Raw genomic sequence first — 17,786 nt, 5'->3', positions numbered from 1 at the left:
TTTATTTATTTGACACAGAGAGAGAGACAGCTAGAGAGGGAACACAAGCAGGGGGAGTGGGAGAGGGAGAAGCAGGCTTCCCATTGAGCAGGGAGCCCAATGCGGGGCTCGATCCCAGGACCCTGAGATCATAACCTGAGCCGAAGGCAGACACTTAACAACTGAGCCACCCAGGCGCCCCTAAAATTTTAAAAATACTTGGGTGGACTTCTGGGCTGACTCTCCTCCATCCAGTGATGTGTCCACCTCTCTGCATGAGCACAGCACTGTCTGAATGGCTGAAGCTCTACAAAGAGGTTTTACTGATAGAGTCAATTCCCTTTGGCAGGCCCTTCTTCAGTTTTCATGAACGTTTACCTCTCTAGATGGATTTTAGAATCATTTTGCCAAGTTCCGTCCCTTTATCCCCACAAAAAGTCCATCAAGATTTTCGCCAGACCTTTATTCAATTCCTAAGCTAAATGGAAAACTACCATTCAGTACACAGTCAAAACATGCGTGTACTAAAATCCAATTCAGGGAAAAAGACAATACCCTACCTGAACATATTCTTTTTTTGTTAATATATATTTCTATAACTGTGAATTCTGCTTCAGAATATTTTTTATCAGAGCCATGACTACATTTTTCCCCCGTCAGAAAAATAAAGCCTAGAATTTCTGGTTAAACAGAATAATTATGTAATTGTTTTAGAACCAGAAAGTTAATTTCCTTTGACTCACATGCAAATTAGTAACTTCTTTTTTCTTATGCTTTTAAAAATGATTACTATTCTCATTTTCTGAGAACAGTGTCCTCATTTGTCACTACAGATACGCCTCTATCTAAGGAACTTTCCTGGTTAGGATTTTTTACTTTTGAGTAGACTTTGGGAAGCGACCAAAGTCTTACACACTGATTCATGTTAGTGATCTCAATTAATAAATTTATCATTGTGGGTCTCAGTGTTTAGCCAGCCTGGTACGAGCTGTCTTAGAAGGTTTAACAAAGAACGCTTTGAAGATACTTCAGCTGCTCATAAAACACATTAATTACCTTGAGGGAAAGAAAAAAAGAGGGCAATAAAAGGGCACACATGAAAACAAAACCAAGGCCACTTACAACTCAAAGGCGACAAACACATGGCCAAATGACAGAGCCAAGCCTAAGCATAGGGCAATCGTACGCAGGTTTGTCCACACAAGAAACCATTATGCAATCCAAGAAAAACCAAACCTGAAACACTAACTATGGCCTTATATCATTAGAAGGGGAAAAAATAAAATAGAAATATAAAATGATAGATTGTTGGATTTCTTTTGGCATAATGTATTTTTTTTTTTTTAAAGATTTATTTATTTGACAGACAGAGACACAGCGAGAGAGGGAACACAAGCAGGGGGAGTGGGAGAGGGAGAAGCAGGCTTCCCGTGGAGCAGGGAGCCCGATGTGGGGCTCGATCCCAGGACCCTGGGATCATGGCCTGAGCCGAAGGCAGATGCTTAACAACTGAGCCACCCAGGCATAATGTATTTCTTACTGTTAGCCTGAAAATATTTAAAAATGTTCCAAGAGTATACTTTCTTTTAAAAGGGTAAAAATTCAAATAGCATTCAATATTTATCTTCTGACATCATCAACTTGAACAAATAGGAATATTTCTCTTTCCATACCTTCTGGGGGTCTCTGCAACTGGTATTTCCGATAAAACAACATGTAGGCACTTTCTTTACCCTGAAACTGCCGTTCAATATCTTTTTCCTTGATTGGTTGGACTTTGGAATCATTTATGTCAAACCAGTGGGGACAGGAGGTTCTATCATTTAATCCTGGGGATTCTGAAGTAAGTGTCTTGAAAATATGTTGATCATTCCTTTGGAAATCAGACTCAGCCTGGAGAGAACCGTTCTTCAATAGACTAACTGTACTTTCATCTGAACTGAGTAGAAATACCTGGGAATGAAGCTGTAAGAACTATACAGAGACAAAAAACAAATACTAGGTTAATAAAAAAATTTTTTTAATTGGACACAATAAAAAAATCTACATCCTCCTTTCTGCGACTAGATATTTGAACTTCACCTTTATTTTTGCCCTAGCCAGCTAGGAGGAAAAAAAAATCCATTTGGGTCATGGTAGAACATTAAATAAAAATCAGAGTGCTCTCTGTTAAACAGTCTAACAGTCACATCAAGGGACAAAGCTGCCACGCTGCAATCTGAAAAATATGTTAACTCTACCTCAGTAACACCATTTTTGAAAAAAGAACTTTACTAAAACAGATTAGGTAGAACAAACACTTCTGAGATGTTTAAAGCAATCTAAACAAACAAAGCACAAACAAAGGCAATCACACAGTAAAGCACCACAGAAGGGAATTTTCAAACTAGTAACTCATACAAACTCTGATGGAATAAAGTCATAATTATAAGCCTACATTGTCACGTAACATTAACTCAACCGAATGTTGTCTGTCCAGGGAACTGACAGGTTAGCTCAGGAAATCAAAGCACAGAAAGCTTATGTCTTAATCCCAAAGACAATTTCTCAAGTTCTAACTGAAGGATTAAGAAGAAAAAAGCATTTTTCCTCACTGCCCATCCCCCCTTTCCATCTCTACTCTTTTTCTCCTCCCACTCCCTGATTGCTGTGTGGCCTTGCGTCTCCTCTTCTCTCAGCACAAACTTACTTTGTACAGAAAATCACTTGGGAGGCCTATGCAACGTCTGCTTAGCCCACTGATCAATACGGAAAGGTGACTTTCTCATTTCCACTTGGACGGGAATAATGTGCAGCGGCGCCAATCCTCCAATCAAAGTGCTCTTTTATCACAAACCAAAGGAAATAGGTCTATGACGCAAAGACAATACTGTTCATACTGTGTGTAAAAGATAGTAAAACAGTGTTGCAGCTAATTTGTTTAGGTACAGTCAAATAACGATAATCAGAGGGTAGCCATTTTTTCCCTTTGTTTGAGAAGTGAGGATTAATTCTTTTCAGCCTCAAACTTCAGCAGAGTCTGGTTCCAGTAATGGTAGAGAACTTTTACTGGACTAACTTTTCTGATAAGAAATGATAAACTCTCGACAAAATAATGAAAACAAGTATTTGGAGAAAAACCAGAAACAGGCTTAAGCACAGGGGACATAATTCTTCAAGAGGGACGCAAACTAGGTGAGTTTTACATGAAGCCACTGGTTCCCACTTTATGGCGGTGCAGGGTGGGAGAGTTCAAGCAAAGGACAGGAGTCTTACTGAGCTGAGGAAACAGAATTTGAAAATGCCAGAGGGGCTGGAAAGCGAAAGAGAAGGAGTTGCATTAAGGAGCCCCGAATCTATACCAAATCCCCCTCAAATCCTGACTGACTCCTGATTGGTACATGGACAGCCCAAGACGCAAGAAACCCCACAGAAAGCAACAGCTGATAGATTCACGATTTGAACAGAGATTTTAGCAGAGACTTCTGGGTAGAAAGAACAGGGAACTGAAGTTCTGACAAGACAGAGGCATATGACAAACATCTGAGGCTTTCTGTTGAAATCCTAGAAGGGCCATGCCTTAGGCCAAGGGCTGGTAAGCTTGTAAAGGGCCAGACAGTAACTATTTTAGGCTTTGTGAGCTTAAGAGGCAAACTAGAGCACGTTACGTAAGTACCTATTATAACTTAAAAAAAAATAACCATTTAAAAATGTAAAGATAGTTCTTAGCTCAGGGCTGTACAAAAACAGGCAGCAGGCCATATTCTGCCCCCAGGCCACCATTTTCTAACCTCTGCCTTAAGAGGAAGGACCATGCATTCCCCCAGGACTAAGACCAAAACTACGACAGACCCACGCTACAAAGCCTAAAATGAAGCTTCCATAGGATCAAGGAGATTTAGCAGCCTGTTAGAGCATAATGCAAAACTCTTTAAAGAACAATGATATAATCCACAATGTCTGGTAGACAATATAAGATTAAATGACACACAAACAGGACAGTGTGATTCATAATCAAGAGAGGACACAGTCAATTTATAAGGGAAATAAAAGTTAATAGAAAGAGCCCCAGAAATAATCCAGATATTATGATAGTAAATAGCTATTAAAAATATTTAATTTATATGACTTAATAAAGCCAATTAGATCTTCAAAAATTTATAGGAAAGGATGAACAGAGTGGGTTCAGATAGGGAATTTCAGCAGAGAAATGGATACTCTCAATCAGAGCTAAGTGGAAATTCTAAAGCTGGAAACTACAATATCTAAATAAAAAGTTCACTAAGCTGGGCTTAATGGAAGGAAGACTGGATATAGCCGAAGAAAAAAACAATGAACTTGAAGATGGAACAATGTAAATTATCCATGTTGAAGGAGAGGTAAAAATAAGAAAAAGAAGAAAACCTCAGTTCTTTAAGATCTGTGAGGAAATCCTGAATGGTCTAATTTCTATGTAACTGTAGTCCTAGAAGGAGAAGAAAGAAATAATGGGGCAGACAACCAAATTGAAAGTATAATGGTCAAAATTAAAGAAAGACTTCAAGCTATACATATAAAAAACTTAATACAAAGCAAATAAACACAAAGAATACCACACTGGGACACATTATTGTTAAGAAGCTAGAAAACAAAGAAAAAAAGAAAAAATCTTAAAAGCAGGCAGAGAAAAAGACACATTATGTTCAAGTGACACTAGCCTTCTGAGCCAAAATAATGGAAGCCAAGACATAATGGAACGACATCTTTTAAGTTGCTGAAAGCAAAAAATAAAAACTATTAAACTAGAATTTTATATCCAGCAAAAATATCCTTTAAAAAAACTGAAGACAAAATAAAGATTTCAATCAAAATTGAAATTATACTAGATGCACAGCTGAATGTGTGAAAAGCAGCAATGAACACCAGAATGGATAAATATAAAACACTATTTTTCCATTAATTTCTTTAAAAGTTGCCTAAGTGTTTAAAGCAGAAATAATATTAATAAAAATAAGTAACATAGAGTAGAATTTACATGTCATGGTTCAATAAAAGGCAACAGCAGATAGGATGGGAGTGGGGAAACGCAGTTATACCACCGCGAGCATCTTACACTGTTCAGGAAATGGTATACTATTAATCCGTAGTTGGTAATGTTGATTTATGTACACTATAATCCCTAGAATAAAAATATTAAAGAAATATTGCAATATATTAGCCAACAGAGGAGATAAAGATGAAAGACTAAAAATCACTTGATTAACCTAAAGGGTGAGGAAGAATGAAGGAGCAAAAAACAGAGGAGGCAAATAAAAAACAAATACCTCGATGGTAAATTCAAACTCAATCATATTAATTACTGCATTAAAACCAAACGGACTAAACATTCTAATTAAAAGAAACTATCAAACTATCATCTGATAGGAAACAGATGAACAGAGAAAAGTAGAGAAGAATCAACAAATACATAGCTGCTTTTTTGAAGAGTTTAACAGATGTGATAAACCCCTAGGCAAGACTGATGAAAAAGAAAGCTAAAACGCACAAATGATCAATATCAGAAATGAAACAGGGAACATAACATCTGCTCTTATGGACTTCATAAGGATAATATGGTGATATTTCAAACAACTTTATGCTAACAAACTTTATTTTTTAAAAAAGATTTTATTTATTTATTTAGACAGAGAGAGAGTGAGAGAGAGAGAGAGCACAAGCCAGGGGAGGGACAAAGAAGCAGACTCCCCGCTGAGCAAGGAGCCCGACGTGGGACTCGATCCCAGGACCCTGAGATCATGACCTGAGCTGAAGGCAGACACTTCACCAGCTGAGCCACCCAGGCACCCCAACAAATTTTACTTTAAATAGAAAAATAAATTACTTAAAAATCACAACTGTCCAAAATAAATAAGAACCAACTTCATACTGTTTGCAAGAGACACACTTGTATAAAAAAGCTTGCAGGGTTACATTAATATCAGACAAGATATATTTTAAGGCAAGGAATACTAGCAGAGATAAAGGAAGGGCAGTGTACATCAGGATGCCATAAAAATCCAAAAGGTGTATGCATCTAATACTATCAATTCAGGGTACATGAAATAAAACTGTCCAAAGTAAAAGGGGGAAAGGACGAATTCTCGATTACAGTTGGAGATTTAAACTACTCCCTTAGTGGGCGCCTGGGTGGCTCAGTTGGTTAAGCGACTGCCTTCGGCTCAGGTCATGATCCTGGAGTCCCGGGATCGAGTCCCGCATCGGGCTCCCTGCTCAGCAAGGAACCTGCTTCTCCCTCTGACCCTCCCCCCTCTCATGTGCTCTCTCTCTCGTTCTCTCTGTCTCAAAAAAAAAAAAAAAAAAAAATCTTAAAAAAATAAATAAATAAACTACTCCCTTAGTAACTGATAAAAGCAAAAGAGAAAAATTAGTAAAGACAGAAAAGAAACACAAATGCTATTAACCAATTTGACATAGTTGACATTTATAAAACAACATACCCAACAACTGCAAAAAATAACTTTTCTGGTGAATACAGAATTTTCAGCAACACAGACCATATTCTGAAGTGTGAAACAAGTCTCAATAAATTCAAAAGAACTAAAATCATGGAGAGCATGTTCTCAGAGTACAATGGAATTAACTAGAAATCAACTTCTAGATAAAACAAAAAAATAAAAAGAAATCCCCAAATATTTGGAAATTAAGCAACACAGTTCCAAAAAAAATCATGAGGGAAATTACAAAATATTTTGAATGGAATGATAATGAAAACATGTCAGACTTGTCTGCAGCTAAATTAGTCCTTACAAGGAAATTTATAGCTTTAAAAGCTTGTATTAAAAGGAAGGTTTAAAAACAACTGAGATACCAAGCTAGAAAAAAGTTGATCAAATTAGATCCCAGAAGAAAAAGGAAGGAAATAATTAAAAACAAGAGCAGAAATCTATGATAGAAAACAGATGAGCAAGAGAGAAAACCAACAGAAGCAAAAGTTTGTTTTTTAAAAAGTTTAATAAACTTGATAGATCCCAAGCAAGACTGATGAAAAAAAGGTGAAAAAATACAAATTACTAATATTAGGAATGAAAAAGAAGAAATAACTTCAGGTACTGCAGACACTACAGAGAATACGGGATACTGTGAATAACTTTATGCCAATAAATCTGACATCATAGATAAAAGAACAAAATCCTTAAAAAACACAATTTTCCAAAATAATGCAAGAACAGAAAATCTAAATAACACTACAATCAAAGAAATTTAAACTATAATTAAAAAACCTCACTCCAAAAAAAATTTCAGGTCTCAACAGAACAGAAAGCCTAGAAATAAACCCACAATTACATGGTCAACTAATCTTCGACAAAGGAGGCAAGAATATGCAATGGGAGAAAGACAGCCTCTTCAACAAATAAGTGCTGGGAAAACTGGACAGTGACATACAAAAGAATGAAACTGGATCGCTTTCTTACACCACACACAAAAATAAACTCAAAATGGATTAAGGACCTAATTGTGAGACCTGAAATCATAAAAATCCTAGAAGAGAGCACAAGCACCGTAATTTCTCTGACACTGATCGTAGCAACATCCTTCTAGATAGGTCTCCTAAGGCAAGGGAAACAAGCAAAAATAAACTATTGGGACTACCTCAAAATAAAAAGCTTCTGCACAGCAAAGGAAACAACCAACAAAAATAAAAGACAACCTACTGAATAGGAGAAGATATTTGCAAATGACATACCCAATAAAGGTTCAGTATCTAAAACATACAAAGAACTATATAATGAAACACCAAAAAAAATCAAACAATCCAATTATAACATGGACAGAAGACATGAACAGACATTTCCCTAAAGACATCCAGATGGCCAAGAGACATGAAAAGATGCTCAAAATCACTCATCACCAGGGAAATGCAAATCAAAACTACAATGAGGTATCACCTCACACCTGTCAGAATGGCTAAAATAAAAACCACAAAGAAACAACAGGTGTTGGCAAGGACGTGGAGGAAAAGGCACCCTGGTGCACTGTTGGTGGGAATGCACACTGGTGCAGCCACTGTGGAAAACAGTATGGAGGGTCCTCAAAAAGTTAAAAACAGAACTACCCTACGATCCAGTAATCACACTACTGTATTTACCCAGAGAACACAAAAACACTAATTTGAAGGGATGCATGCAGCCCTGTGTTTATTGCAGCATTATTTACAATAGCCAAGATATGGAAGCAGCCCAAGCGTCCGTCAACAGATGAATGGATCAAGATATGGTATTTACATACAATGGATATCACTCAGCCATTAAAAAAAAATGAAATCTTGCCATTTGCAACAATATGGATGGAGCTGCTGTGTATTATGGTAAGAGAGATAAGCCACTCAGATAAAGACAAATACCATGATTTCACTCATATGTGGAACTTAAACAAAACAAACGAAGGAAAAAAAAAGAGACAAACCAAGAAATAGACTCTTAACTAGAGAGAACAAACTAATGGTCACCAGAAGGGAGGTGGGTAGGGGGAGAGGGGAAACAGATGAAGGGGATGAAGAGGATACTTATCATGATCAATACTGAGTAACCTACGGAACTGTTGAGTCCCTATGTTGTACAACTGAAACTAATAGAACACTGTATGTTAACTACACTGGAATTAAAATAAAATAAAAAAATTTTCAGGTCTCAGTAGCTTCACCAAACATTTAAGAAAAAAAAAAATCAGTCTTAGAGAATTCTTTCCAAGAATATAAAGGAGTGTTTCCCGACTTCTGAGTCCTATATAACCCTGACACTAAAATCTGACAAAGACATTACAAAAAAAGAAAACCAAAGACTAATATCTCTGGCAAATGTAGAAACAAAAATCCTAAATACAGGCCAAATGAATGTAGCAATACATTAAAATTTCATGACCAAGTGGGATTTATCTCAGAAATATGAGTTGCTCAACATTAAAAAGGTCAATGGAATTCACCACATTAACAGAATAAAGGGTATAAAAACAGTCAGCATTTGATAAAATCCAACCTCTATTGAAGATGAAACTATCAGTCAGCAATTAAAAAAAGCTAACTCTCTCAAACTTATAAAGGGTATTTATATTTTTAAAAAACCTGCACAACTAATATCACGCTTAAGAGTAAAATACTGAGACAGTGACCCAATCATTTTAAATGAAAACCTTAAAACTTATGCTATGGACTCAGAGTCATTAAGCCAACATTCATTTCTGAAGTGTGGTCTAATTAAAAGATGCACTTAAATACTTACTGAAGTGTGTAAGCTCCTTGCTTCCATAAGTAAATAAAAATATTTACTAAGTGTTGCTATGTTTGTTTTCAGTCAAGTTGTCTGACCTGTGTTCAGTTTTTGCATCTAATCTCACAGCCCAGGAAACCTGATCACCAAATTTAACAGGATTATGTGTAAAAGAAAGATCAAGGGAAAATTACGGGAACGCCTTAAAACATTTCTGTAAGTAAAATGATGAGCTTTATGGTATGAACTTCATGACATTTTTTGCTGTTGTATTACAAGCCTTTCCCCTCTTCTCTTTCTACTTCTTGATTCTATGATAAATTACTTAATAACATTTAATAAGTAACTTAATTGAACTTTAACCATTAAATAAAAATACTGATTTTATTTTCACCTAAATTTTCATTGCAAAGGGATCATAATAAAATTTCCTGGCACAGGACCTCCTGTATGGATGTCATGTATTACCTTTCGCAGTGGTCCATACTGTTTTTTGTACTTCTTGTTCCAAGACGTTCCTATCTTTTTCAAGAGTTTCTGGCCCAGGTGATCAACAGGAATTACATTATTCTCCTCCTTTTGAAAGAAACAATCATTTAAGAAAATGTGATGAGATTTAACTGAAACATTTATGAGTTCAAAGGGACCAACAGGATTAAATCTAACTAAATGGGCCTAAGACAGCGAACACTTAAGTGGATTAACCATAATTGTTTCAAAATAAAAAATTTTTTTAAAAAGTAGATTAAGCCTCAGCGTAGAAAACTTGAATTGTGCTTTCCTGCACCAAAGCTTAAACGTTTATTTATTTTTAACAATTTACTTATTTTTTTTTGAGAAAGAGAGAGAGAGAGCATGCGCACACATGAGTGGGAGGAGGGGCAGAGGCAGAGGCAGAGAGAGAATCCTAAGCAGACTCCCTGCTAAAGGCAGAGACCGATGTGGAGCTCGATCTCACAACCCTAAGATCATGGCCTGAGCCAAAATGAAGAGCTGGACGCTCAACGACTAAGCCACCCAGGCGCCCCAAGTTTAAACATTTAAAGAGTATCCAAAGAATATTCTGAGATTGGGTAAATTCCTGATATTTTGTGGGATTTTTACAAGAAATATTTAAGTGCGCCTGGGTGGCTCAGTCGTTAAGCACCTGCTTTCGGCTCAGGTCATGATCCCAGGGTCCTGGGATCGAGCCCCGTATCGCGCTCCCTGCTCCACGGGAAGACTGCTTCTCCCTCTCCCACTCCCCCTGCTTGTGTTTCCTCTCTTGCTGTCTCTGTCAAATAAATAAAATCTTAAAAAAAAAAAAAAAGAAATATTTAAGTGCAAAAAAGGATTATCAATATCTCTTCTGTTTCCAAATATAAACAAGTTTTAAAAGGGAGTAAGAAGGGGCGCCTGGGTGGCTCAGTTGGTTGAGCGACTGCCTTCGGCTCGGGTCATGATCCTGGAGTCCCTGGATCGAGTCCCGCATCGGGCTCCCTGCTCAGCAGGGAGTCTGCTTCTCCCTCTGACCCTCCCCCCTCTCATGTGCTCTCTGTCTCTCTCATTCTCTCTGTCTCAAATAAATAAATAAAATCTTTAAAAAAAAAAAATAAATAAAAGGGAGTAAGAAGAGGGGCGCCTGAGTGGCTCAGATGGTTAAGCGTCTGCCTTCGGCTCAGGTCATGATCTCAGGGTCCTGGGATCAAGCCCCGCATCGGGCTCCCTGCTTGGCGGGGAGCCTGCTTCTCCCTCTTCCTCTACTGTTCTCCCTGCTTGTGCTCTCTTGCTCTCTCTGTCAAATAAATAAATAAAATCTTTAAAAAGAAAAAAAGAAAAAAAAAATAAAAGGGAGAAAGAAGTGACTATTTTGGGCTGAAATGTGTCCATCCCCCACCCCCCTGCCAATTCATATGTTGACTCCTTAACCCTCAAGATTTCAACTTTGACTTTATTTGGTTAGGGCCTTTAAAGAAGTGTTGATGTTAAAAATGAGGTCATTAGGGTGGGTCCTAGTCTAATCTGATTGGAGTCAGAAGAAGAAGAAATAGACAGAGATCCTTGAGATGCGTAGGTACAGAGGAAAGGCCATGTGAGCACACAGCGAGGAGGTGGCCATCTGCCAGCCATGGAGAGGCCTCAGGAGAGAATAAACCTGCTGGCACCTTGATCTTGGACTCCAAGCCTCCACGACTGTGAGAAAATAAATTTCTGTTGTTTAAGCCCCCCAGTCTGTGGTCCTTTGTTACGGCAGCCCCAGCAGACTGATACAGTGGCCACAGACCAAGGTGGTTAAAGGACTCAGCGAGGTCCATGGTAAAGAGTTAAGAAAGCCTTTTTAAGAATGGATAAATACATGCAAGGAACTTAACCACCTTTACAACACAGCGCTAAGGAAACGTTAAAAAGTCATATACTTGAGGCATTATCAGTGTATCAATATTAGGAATGAAAAAGGGGGCATAACCTCAGGAACTACAGAGAGCAGAAGGATAACATGGGACGATAGCAAATTCCAAAAACAATACGTACGGTAAATCCCAACTCTATTTAAAAGAACAGTAATACCCCAAACCCTATAACCCAATCCCAATATATGTATATAAACACAAAGAAGACAGAATGCAAAGAATATACATCAAAGTGTTAACAATTACTGGGTACTTGGTTTATTTATACTTTTAACATATTTCCTAGTTTTTTTCTCTCAAATTTTCTACCACAAACATGAATTTTTCAGTAACTAGAAAGTCTCCAATAAACAAACTGTAAAAATAGACACAGAGAATGTCCCAAAGGAATAAGACTATGAATAGTACTGATATCAGTTCTATCCATGAATTCTCACACATATGTGTGCATATCTGAAACACACACACAAATATAAACTCTCTCTCTACCTGTAGTAAGATCACTTTCAGAATTATCAGTGGATCGTCAATCTCTTGTTCATTCTGGAGATCTTTTAAATTCACATCTGGTTTGCTTTTTTCCTCCTAGAAAGGAAAACAATAAAAATTTATCCCTTAAAAGGTAATTAACAAAATAGAAATGTTCGTGTTGTGGAAGTTTCAAAATGGAGAAATGACGATAAAAACATCGTTATAACTTATGTATACTTTGGAATTCGGCAGACCTGGCTTTGATTTCCAGTTCTGGCTGACTAATCCCCGATACGTCATTTAACCTCTCTGGCATTCTCTGTGAACGGGACCGTGAGATAACTCCCAGCACAACACACACGTGGTAGGTCCCGACAGGTTCCCGGTAGGCACCACTTCAGCTGCACCCTACGAATCCTGACATGTTGTGTGTCACTGGCAAGAGCAGCTCAGTGCTCGCTTCTACTTCCTGATCGTCCAAATTTGCACCCCACTCTATGAAGTTATTAGGGAACATGTCAAAACAAGGTATTTTTATTCACTGATTTTTTTTTATACACGCCATCTTGCAAAAATATTTTCATTTGACTTAAAACCATAAATCAAATAGACCTAATAACAAGAGACAAAAGTAATAAAGAGACAGCAAAACAAAATGGTAGACTAAATACAACTATTCTACTAAAAGATTGCTAAAAATGCTAAAACACACACTGAATTACCAAGAGAGTATCAGGGAAATCCTCAGAGAACAAGTGAAATGGGAACCCAGGGAGGAAATCCAGGGTAGAGGCCTCCAGCTGTCCCACCTTGCTGACACAGCTTCTACTCTGATGCTCATACAGGATGAGGTATGGGAGACAAAGTCTAAGGACCCCCCAAAGTATGGAGTTGAATGATTGGTTTTCCAAACAACCAGTTCTGTGGTCCTCTGACACCATCTGGGTCTCACAATTCAGTTCAGTTTTGATACTAACTTCATTTAGTCCTGCAAGACTGCCCCCACTTCAGACAATAGCCACAAATGGGGTCCCAGGCCATCTGCACTTCTGCCTGGCTGATTACAAATTCTAGGGTTCCTACAATTCCCACTTCAGGTTTGATAATTTCTTGGAATGGCTCACAGAACTCAGGACCTTATACACAGGACTACAGTTTAGTACAAAAGATACAAATGAACAGCCAGATGAAGAGGTACATAGGGTGAGGTCAGGAAGGGCCCTGAGAGTAGGAGCTTCTGTCCCCATGGAGTCAGGGTGGCCACCCTCCCTGCATGTGGATGTGTTCACCATCCAGAAGCTCCCTTAGCCTCCTGGTTTGAATTGTTTTTTTTTTTTTTTTTTTAAGATTTTATTTATTTATTTGAGAGAGAGCGCGCGAGCTCGCGCACGAGCAGGGGTAGGGGGAGAGGTTCTGAGAAGCAGACTCCCTGCTGAGCAGGGAGCCCGATGTGGGGCTCGATCCCAGGACCTTGAGATCATGACCTGAGCTGAAGGCAGATGCTTAACTAACTGAGCCACCCAGGCGTACCTTGCTTCAGAGTTTTAATCGAAGTTTCAACATTCAGGCATGACTGACTGACTGAACTCAATCACTAGCTCCTCTTCCCTCCACGGGTCAGGAGCTGGGGCTAAAAACACCAATGCTCTATTCATGTGGTTGTTCCTCTAGTGACCAGCCCTCACTCTGAAGATATCTACGCCCCACCAAGAGTCATCCCATTAGCATGAACTCAGGTGTGGTCGAAAGGGGTTCATTATGAACAACAAAAGACATGCCTATCACTCATGCAATTTCAAGGACCTCTATTCCAAGAACCAAGTATATACTTTTTTCTTTCTTTCTTTCTTTCTTTTTTTTTTTTAAAGATTTACTTATTTGAGAGAAAGAGAGAGACTGAAAGAGTACACATGAGCTGGGTTCAGAGGGGCAGAGGGAGACGGAGAGAAAGAATCTCAAGTCTCACGACCCACGACCCACGACATCATGACCTAAGCTGAAATCATGAGTCGGACACTTAACCAACTTAGCCACCCCAAGCGCCCCAAGTATATACTTTTTAAAAATTATACCACAAAGATAAATTTCAGCAGGCAGCTAGAAAGAAAGAGGTACCTACCTTCTCAGTACAAACTCGACCTAGAAAAAATCCACCCCACAACAAAGGACAATGAGGAACTGGCTTGCTTTGACCTCGATACTGGATAAAGGTAGAAAAACATTTCTAATACTTTGTCATCACAAGTAGGTCCCCATGTGGGTTCCTGGTCCAAATTTACATTAGCTGCATGGCTCTAAAACCAGTAAGTCAAGACCTGATTTTAAAGTAGGGTTGGAAGTGACCCCAAGCACGTGATAGAGGTAAACACTTTTTTCGGAGGAAGGCACTTTCAACTCAGTCCTCAAGTTACTCCAGTAAATCACATTCTTAAAAAACCAACCAAACAAGGCTATAGTCTAAAATAACAAGATCATAAGGAAGTAGGATCAGCAGATATCCAGGGGCGCCTGGGTGGCTCAGATGGTTAAGCATCTGCCTTCGGCTCAGGTCATGATCCCAGGGTCCTGGGATCGAACCCTACATCGGGCTCCCTGCTCAGCGGGAAGCCTGCTTCTCTCTCTCTTCCTCTGCCTCTCTCCCTGCTCATGCTCTCTTTCTCTGTGTCTCAGAGGAATAAATAAAATCTTAAAAAAAAGAATCAGCAGATACCCAAATCAGACCTACAAAGCCTTCAGATACTGCAATTATCAGACCAATAAAATAGCATGTTTAATATGTTTAAGATGTGATTAAGGAAAGAGATTTAAAAATGGCAGAAGGGGAGAGACAGGCCAGCACTGCCCCCTATCTGACCAGCACAGGTGACAAACAGGCCCAGTCCTCCTCCACTTCGCCAGTGTCCAACCCTGGCCTTGCTGGGACAGTAGGAACTGCTTCGGGGCTGCCTACTGGGAGCTGTTGTGAAGCCTTCTCTGACCCACTTCCTCAAATGTGCAAGAAAATGTCACTCAACCATCGATGAAGCAAAAGGTCTCTAAAGAAGCAGAAAGCAAAGATCAGGCTCCTTTTCACAGCCAGATCTAGTCACATTTTGAATAGTTAATGGCCTCCATACTAGAAGAAAGGGATCATCTTCTAGAAAAAAAGAGACAGAAATGTTGCCTTTATTATTTTTATTGTCTTTTAAAATAAATTTTACACCCAACACGGGGCTCAAACTTACGACCCTGAGATCAAGAGTTGCACATTCTATCAACTGAGCCAGCCAGGAGCCTCTGAAATGTTGCCTTAAAAGCAGGGAAAATTATGTCCGATTGGTCACGTAAGTTATTTCTTTGCAGACAGTTCCTACTAAAGAACTCCATGAATGCAGGGAACAGCTCCTTGAAAGGGAAGAAGAAATTGCCAAACTATAAGAAGAAAGAACAATACCAGGCTATGATTAGAACATATGGAATCCTATGTCTCTGGGCGCAAGAAATCTCTCAGAATAATGGTAATAAAAAGACAGGCAGGGTCCAGCAGGTATATGTACTGAAGTTGAAATTCTTAAAGCACTACTCATTATTTGAACACCATAGAGCTCTGGATGAAAAAGTAGTGATTCTGGAAGAACAGAATAAGGAAAAAATTTAACAAACGGGATGCTTCACAGAAGGCATGAATAAGGAGAAATACTAAGCACAAATGGAAAGCGATCTTCCGATTGTTCTTCAAGCCTAGAGGAAGACCTTGCTAATGTAACAAAGCTTCAGGAACAGAGAAGCAGTGCGGAGAGCAAAACCAAATGACAGAGTGCCTGTGTGCCCTCTCGAGTCACACAGCAGACCCAGGAGAAAAGCCCGACAATGACAGAAAAGAGCAAAGTGATTCTGAGGAAGTGAACATGTAAGCATGGAGCTGTCCAAGGAAGCACAACCCAGAACGAAGACACCGAAGAGAGAATCACCGCTCGAGACACGTGACCTCACCGCTGTACGAGGCTATCTCTGTGTGTGACCTCAATGATGAACTGGAAAATGAAACTGCAAATAAGTATTTGATGGGTCAAAGACTGACGCTAAACCTCAGCACCTCTAAAAGTGCCGGCAATCAGACGGTGGCTGAACAAAAGCTGGAGTGGTGCTGAGGAGAGCAGAGGTGCATGCCCTGAGCTGGAAGCTGAACCAGGGCAGAAAGTGGGAGTCCTTTCTCAGACTGAAGAGACAGGGCAACACTGGAAAAAAAGGTTACACAGATGAAGGCATACCTGGAAAAAAAAAGCCAAGACTACAGTGGGCAAGGCGAAGAAATGAACCACATAATATTTATTAGACCTGTTTACAAGCTTATATCGGCATCTGAGAAAAACCTTCAACATCATTTTTTAGGGAAAGTGAAATGAAGCTCAAATAATTGTCTGAGAAGGGCGGGGAGAAGGCTGCTCTAGAGAACCCGAACTCTCTACTACAGGACCCTGGAAATAGGAAAGCAGCGAAGACAGGCAGCCTGAGAGGAATCAGCTCCAACTAAGCACAGAAACCTTGAGGGCCAAATGAGACCAGATGAGGGTAGGAGACCTTCCCTTGGTCTGAATGGGAATGTGTCCCACAAACCAGCGTCTTGGCAAACGTGGCACAAGCATTTGGGAGTGAGGTGTGTACGGCATTCTCGGCCGAACGAAATGGAAGGTAAAGGACTGGGAAGGGTGAAACAAAACAGTCTTTCTCCAAAGATGTCTGCAGCGTAAGAAGGTTTAGCAAGATGGCTGATTTGTAAAATCAATAAACGAACGGTAACTGCATTTCATACACCAGCCACAAATAGTCCAAAAAATATAAAGTTGAGACACAGCCCCACAGAACGTCTCCCTGGTAAATACCAAACAAAAAGTTTGACTTTTTAAATATCCATATACTTTTTAATACCAAAGTACAATGGACGGAGCATGAGAAATGCAAACGGATGTTCTGAAAAGCAAACAATGCCAACGAAGAGAAGATGCATCTAGAACACTGTTGTCACCCAGAGAAGCTATATTACTATATGTGGTGCAACTACTGTTAACAAGAGCACCTGACAGTCGGGAAGATGTCATAAGCATTCTACATCCTCCCACCATGGTCTGTAACGTACAGACGGAAATTTCACTGTGTTTTAGGTACATGTTAGACAACTGGTTGAGAGTTTGGGGTTGGTGTGTAACACACTTTGATTCTTCCCATTGCAAATAATTGGAACTAGACGTTCAGGTAGCGCTCTACCTCAGAACATCTGCAAATTCTTAAGAGAATTGCAAAGCTTTTTCAATAAGAAGCTCTAAAATATGAAAAGATTTATCTGACTTATAGATATAGGTTCAAAATTCTACTTCTGAGAATGGGTGTTGTGTGTTTGTGAATACTGACAAGCTGACTCTAGAAACGGTCACAGAAGAATAAAAGGCCAAGACACTCCTGAAGAATAACATCACATAGGGACACTTGCCCTACCAGATATCATGACTGCTATAATGCTACAGAAATTAACAATGTCGGGGCGGGTGCCTGGGTGGCTCAGTTGGTTAAGCGACTGCCTTCGGCTCAGGTCATGATCCTGGAGTCCCGGGATCGAGTCCCACATCGGGCTCCCTGCTCGGCAGGGAGTCTGCTTCTCCCTCTGCCCTCTTCCCTCTTGTGCTCTCTGTCTCTCATTCTCTCTCTCTCAAATAAATAAATAAAATCTTTAAAAAAAAAACCCAAAAAA

The 17,786-nt window shown here is 39.4% G+C and overlaps 1 protein-coding gene across 6 annotated transcripts in view; it reads right to left on the bottom strand.

Moving 5' to 3' along the window:
* The window catches only part of USP40 (ubiquitin specific peptidase 40), a 75,546-nt gene that overhangs the window by 42,899 nt on the left and 14,861 nt on the right, over window positions 1-17,786 (bottom strand). For 5 of the 6 annotated variants that reach the window (XM_035006815.1, XM_035006816.1, XM_035006817.1 and 2 more), the window contains 3 exons: window positions 12,080-12,175; window positions 9,669-9,776; window positions 1,653-1,953 (listed from right to left, as the gene is read on the bottom strand). In XM_035006815.1, the coding sequence (XP_034862706.1) occupies window positions 1,653-1,953; window positions 9,669-9,776; window positions 12,080-12,175 (505 nt within the window). Of the gene's footprint in view, window positions 1-1,652; window positions 1,954-9,668; window positions 9,777-12,079; window positions 12,176-17,786 lie in introns of those variants that run through there. The other variant, XM_035006820.1, reaches the window with a different exon arrangement.

Source organism: Mirounga leonina, unplaced genomic scaffold (genome assembly GCF_011800145.1).
Source record: "Mirounga leonina isolate KUSES-001 unplaced genomic scaffold, KU_Mleo_1.0 Mir_151, whole genome shotgun sequence".
Classification (NCBI taxonomy): Eukaryota; Metazoa; Chordata; class Mammalia; order Carnivora; family Phocidae; genus Mirounga; species Mirounga leonina.
The sequence above is the reverse complement of the archived record's forward strand: the minus strand, read 5'-3'. Positions and strand labels throughout refer to the sequence as shown.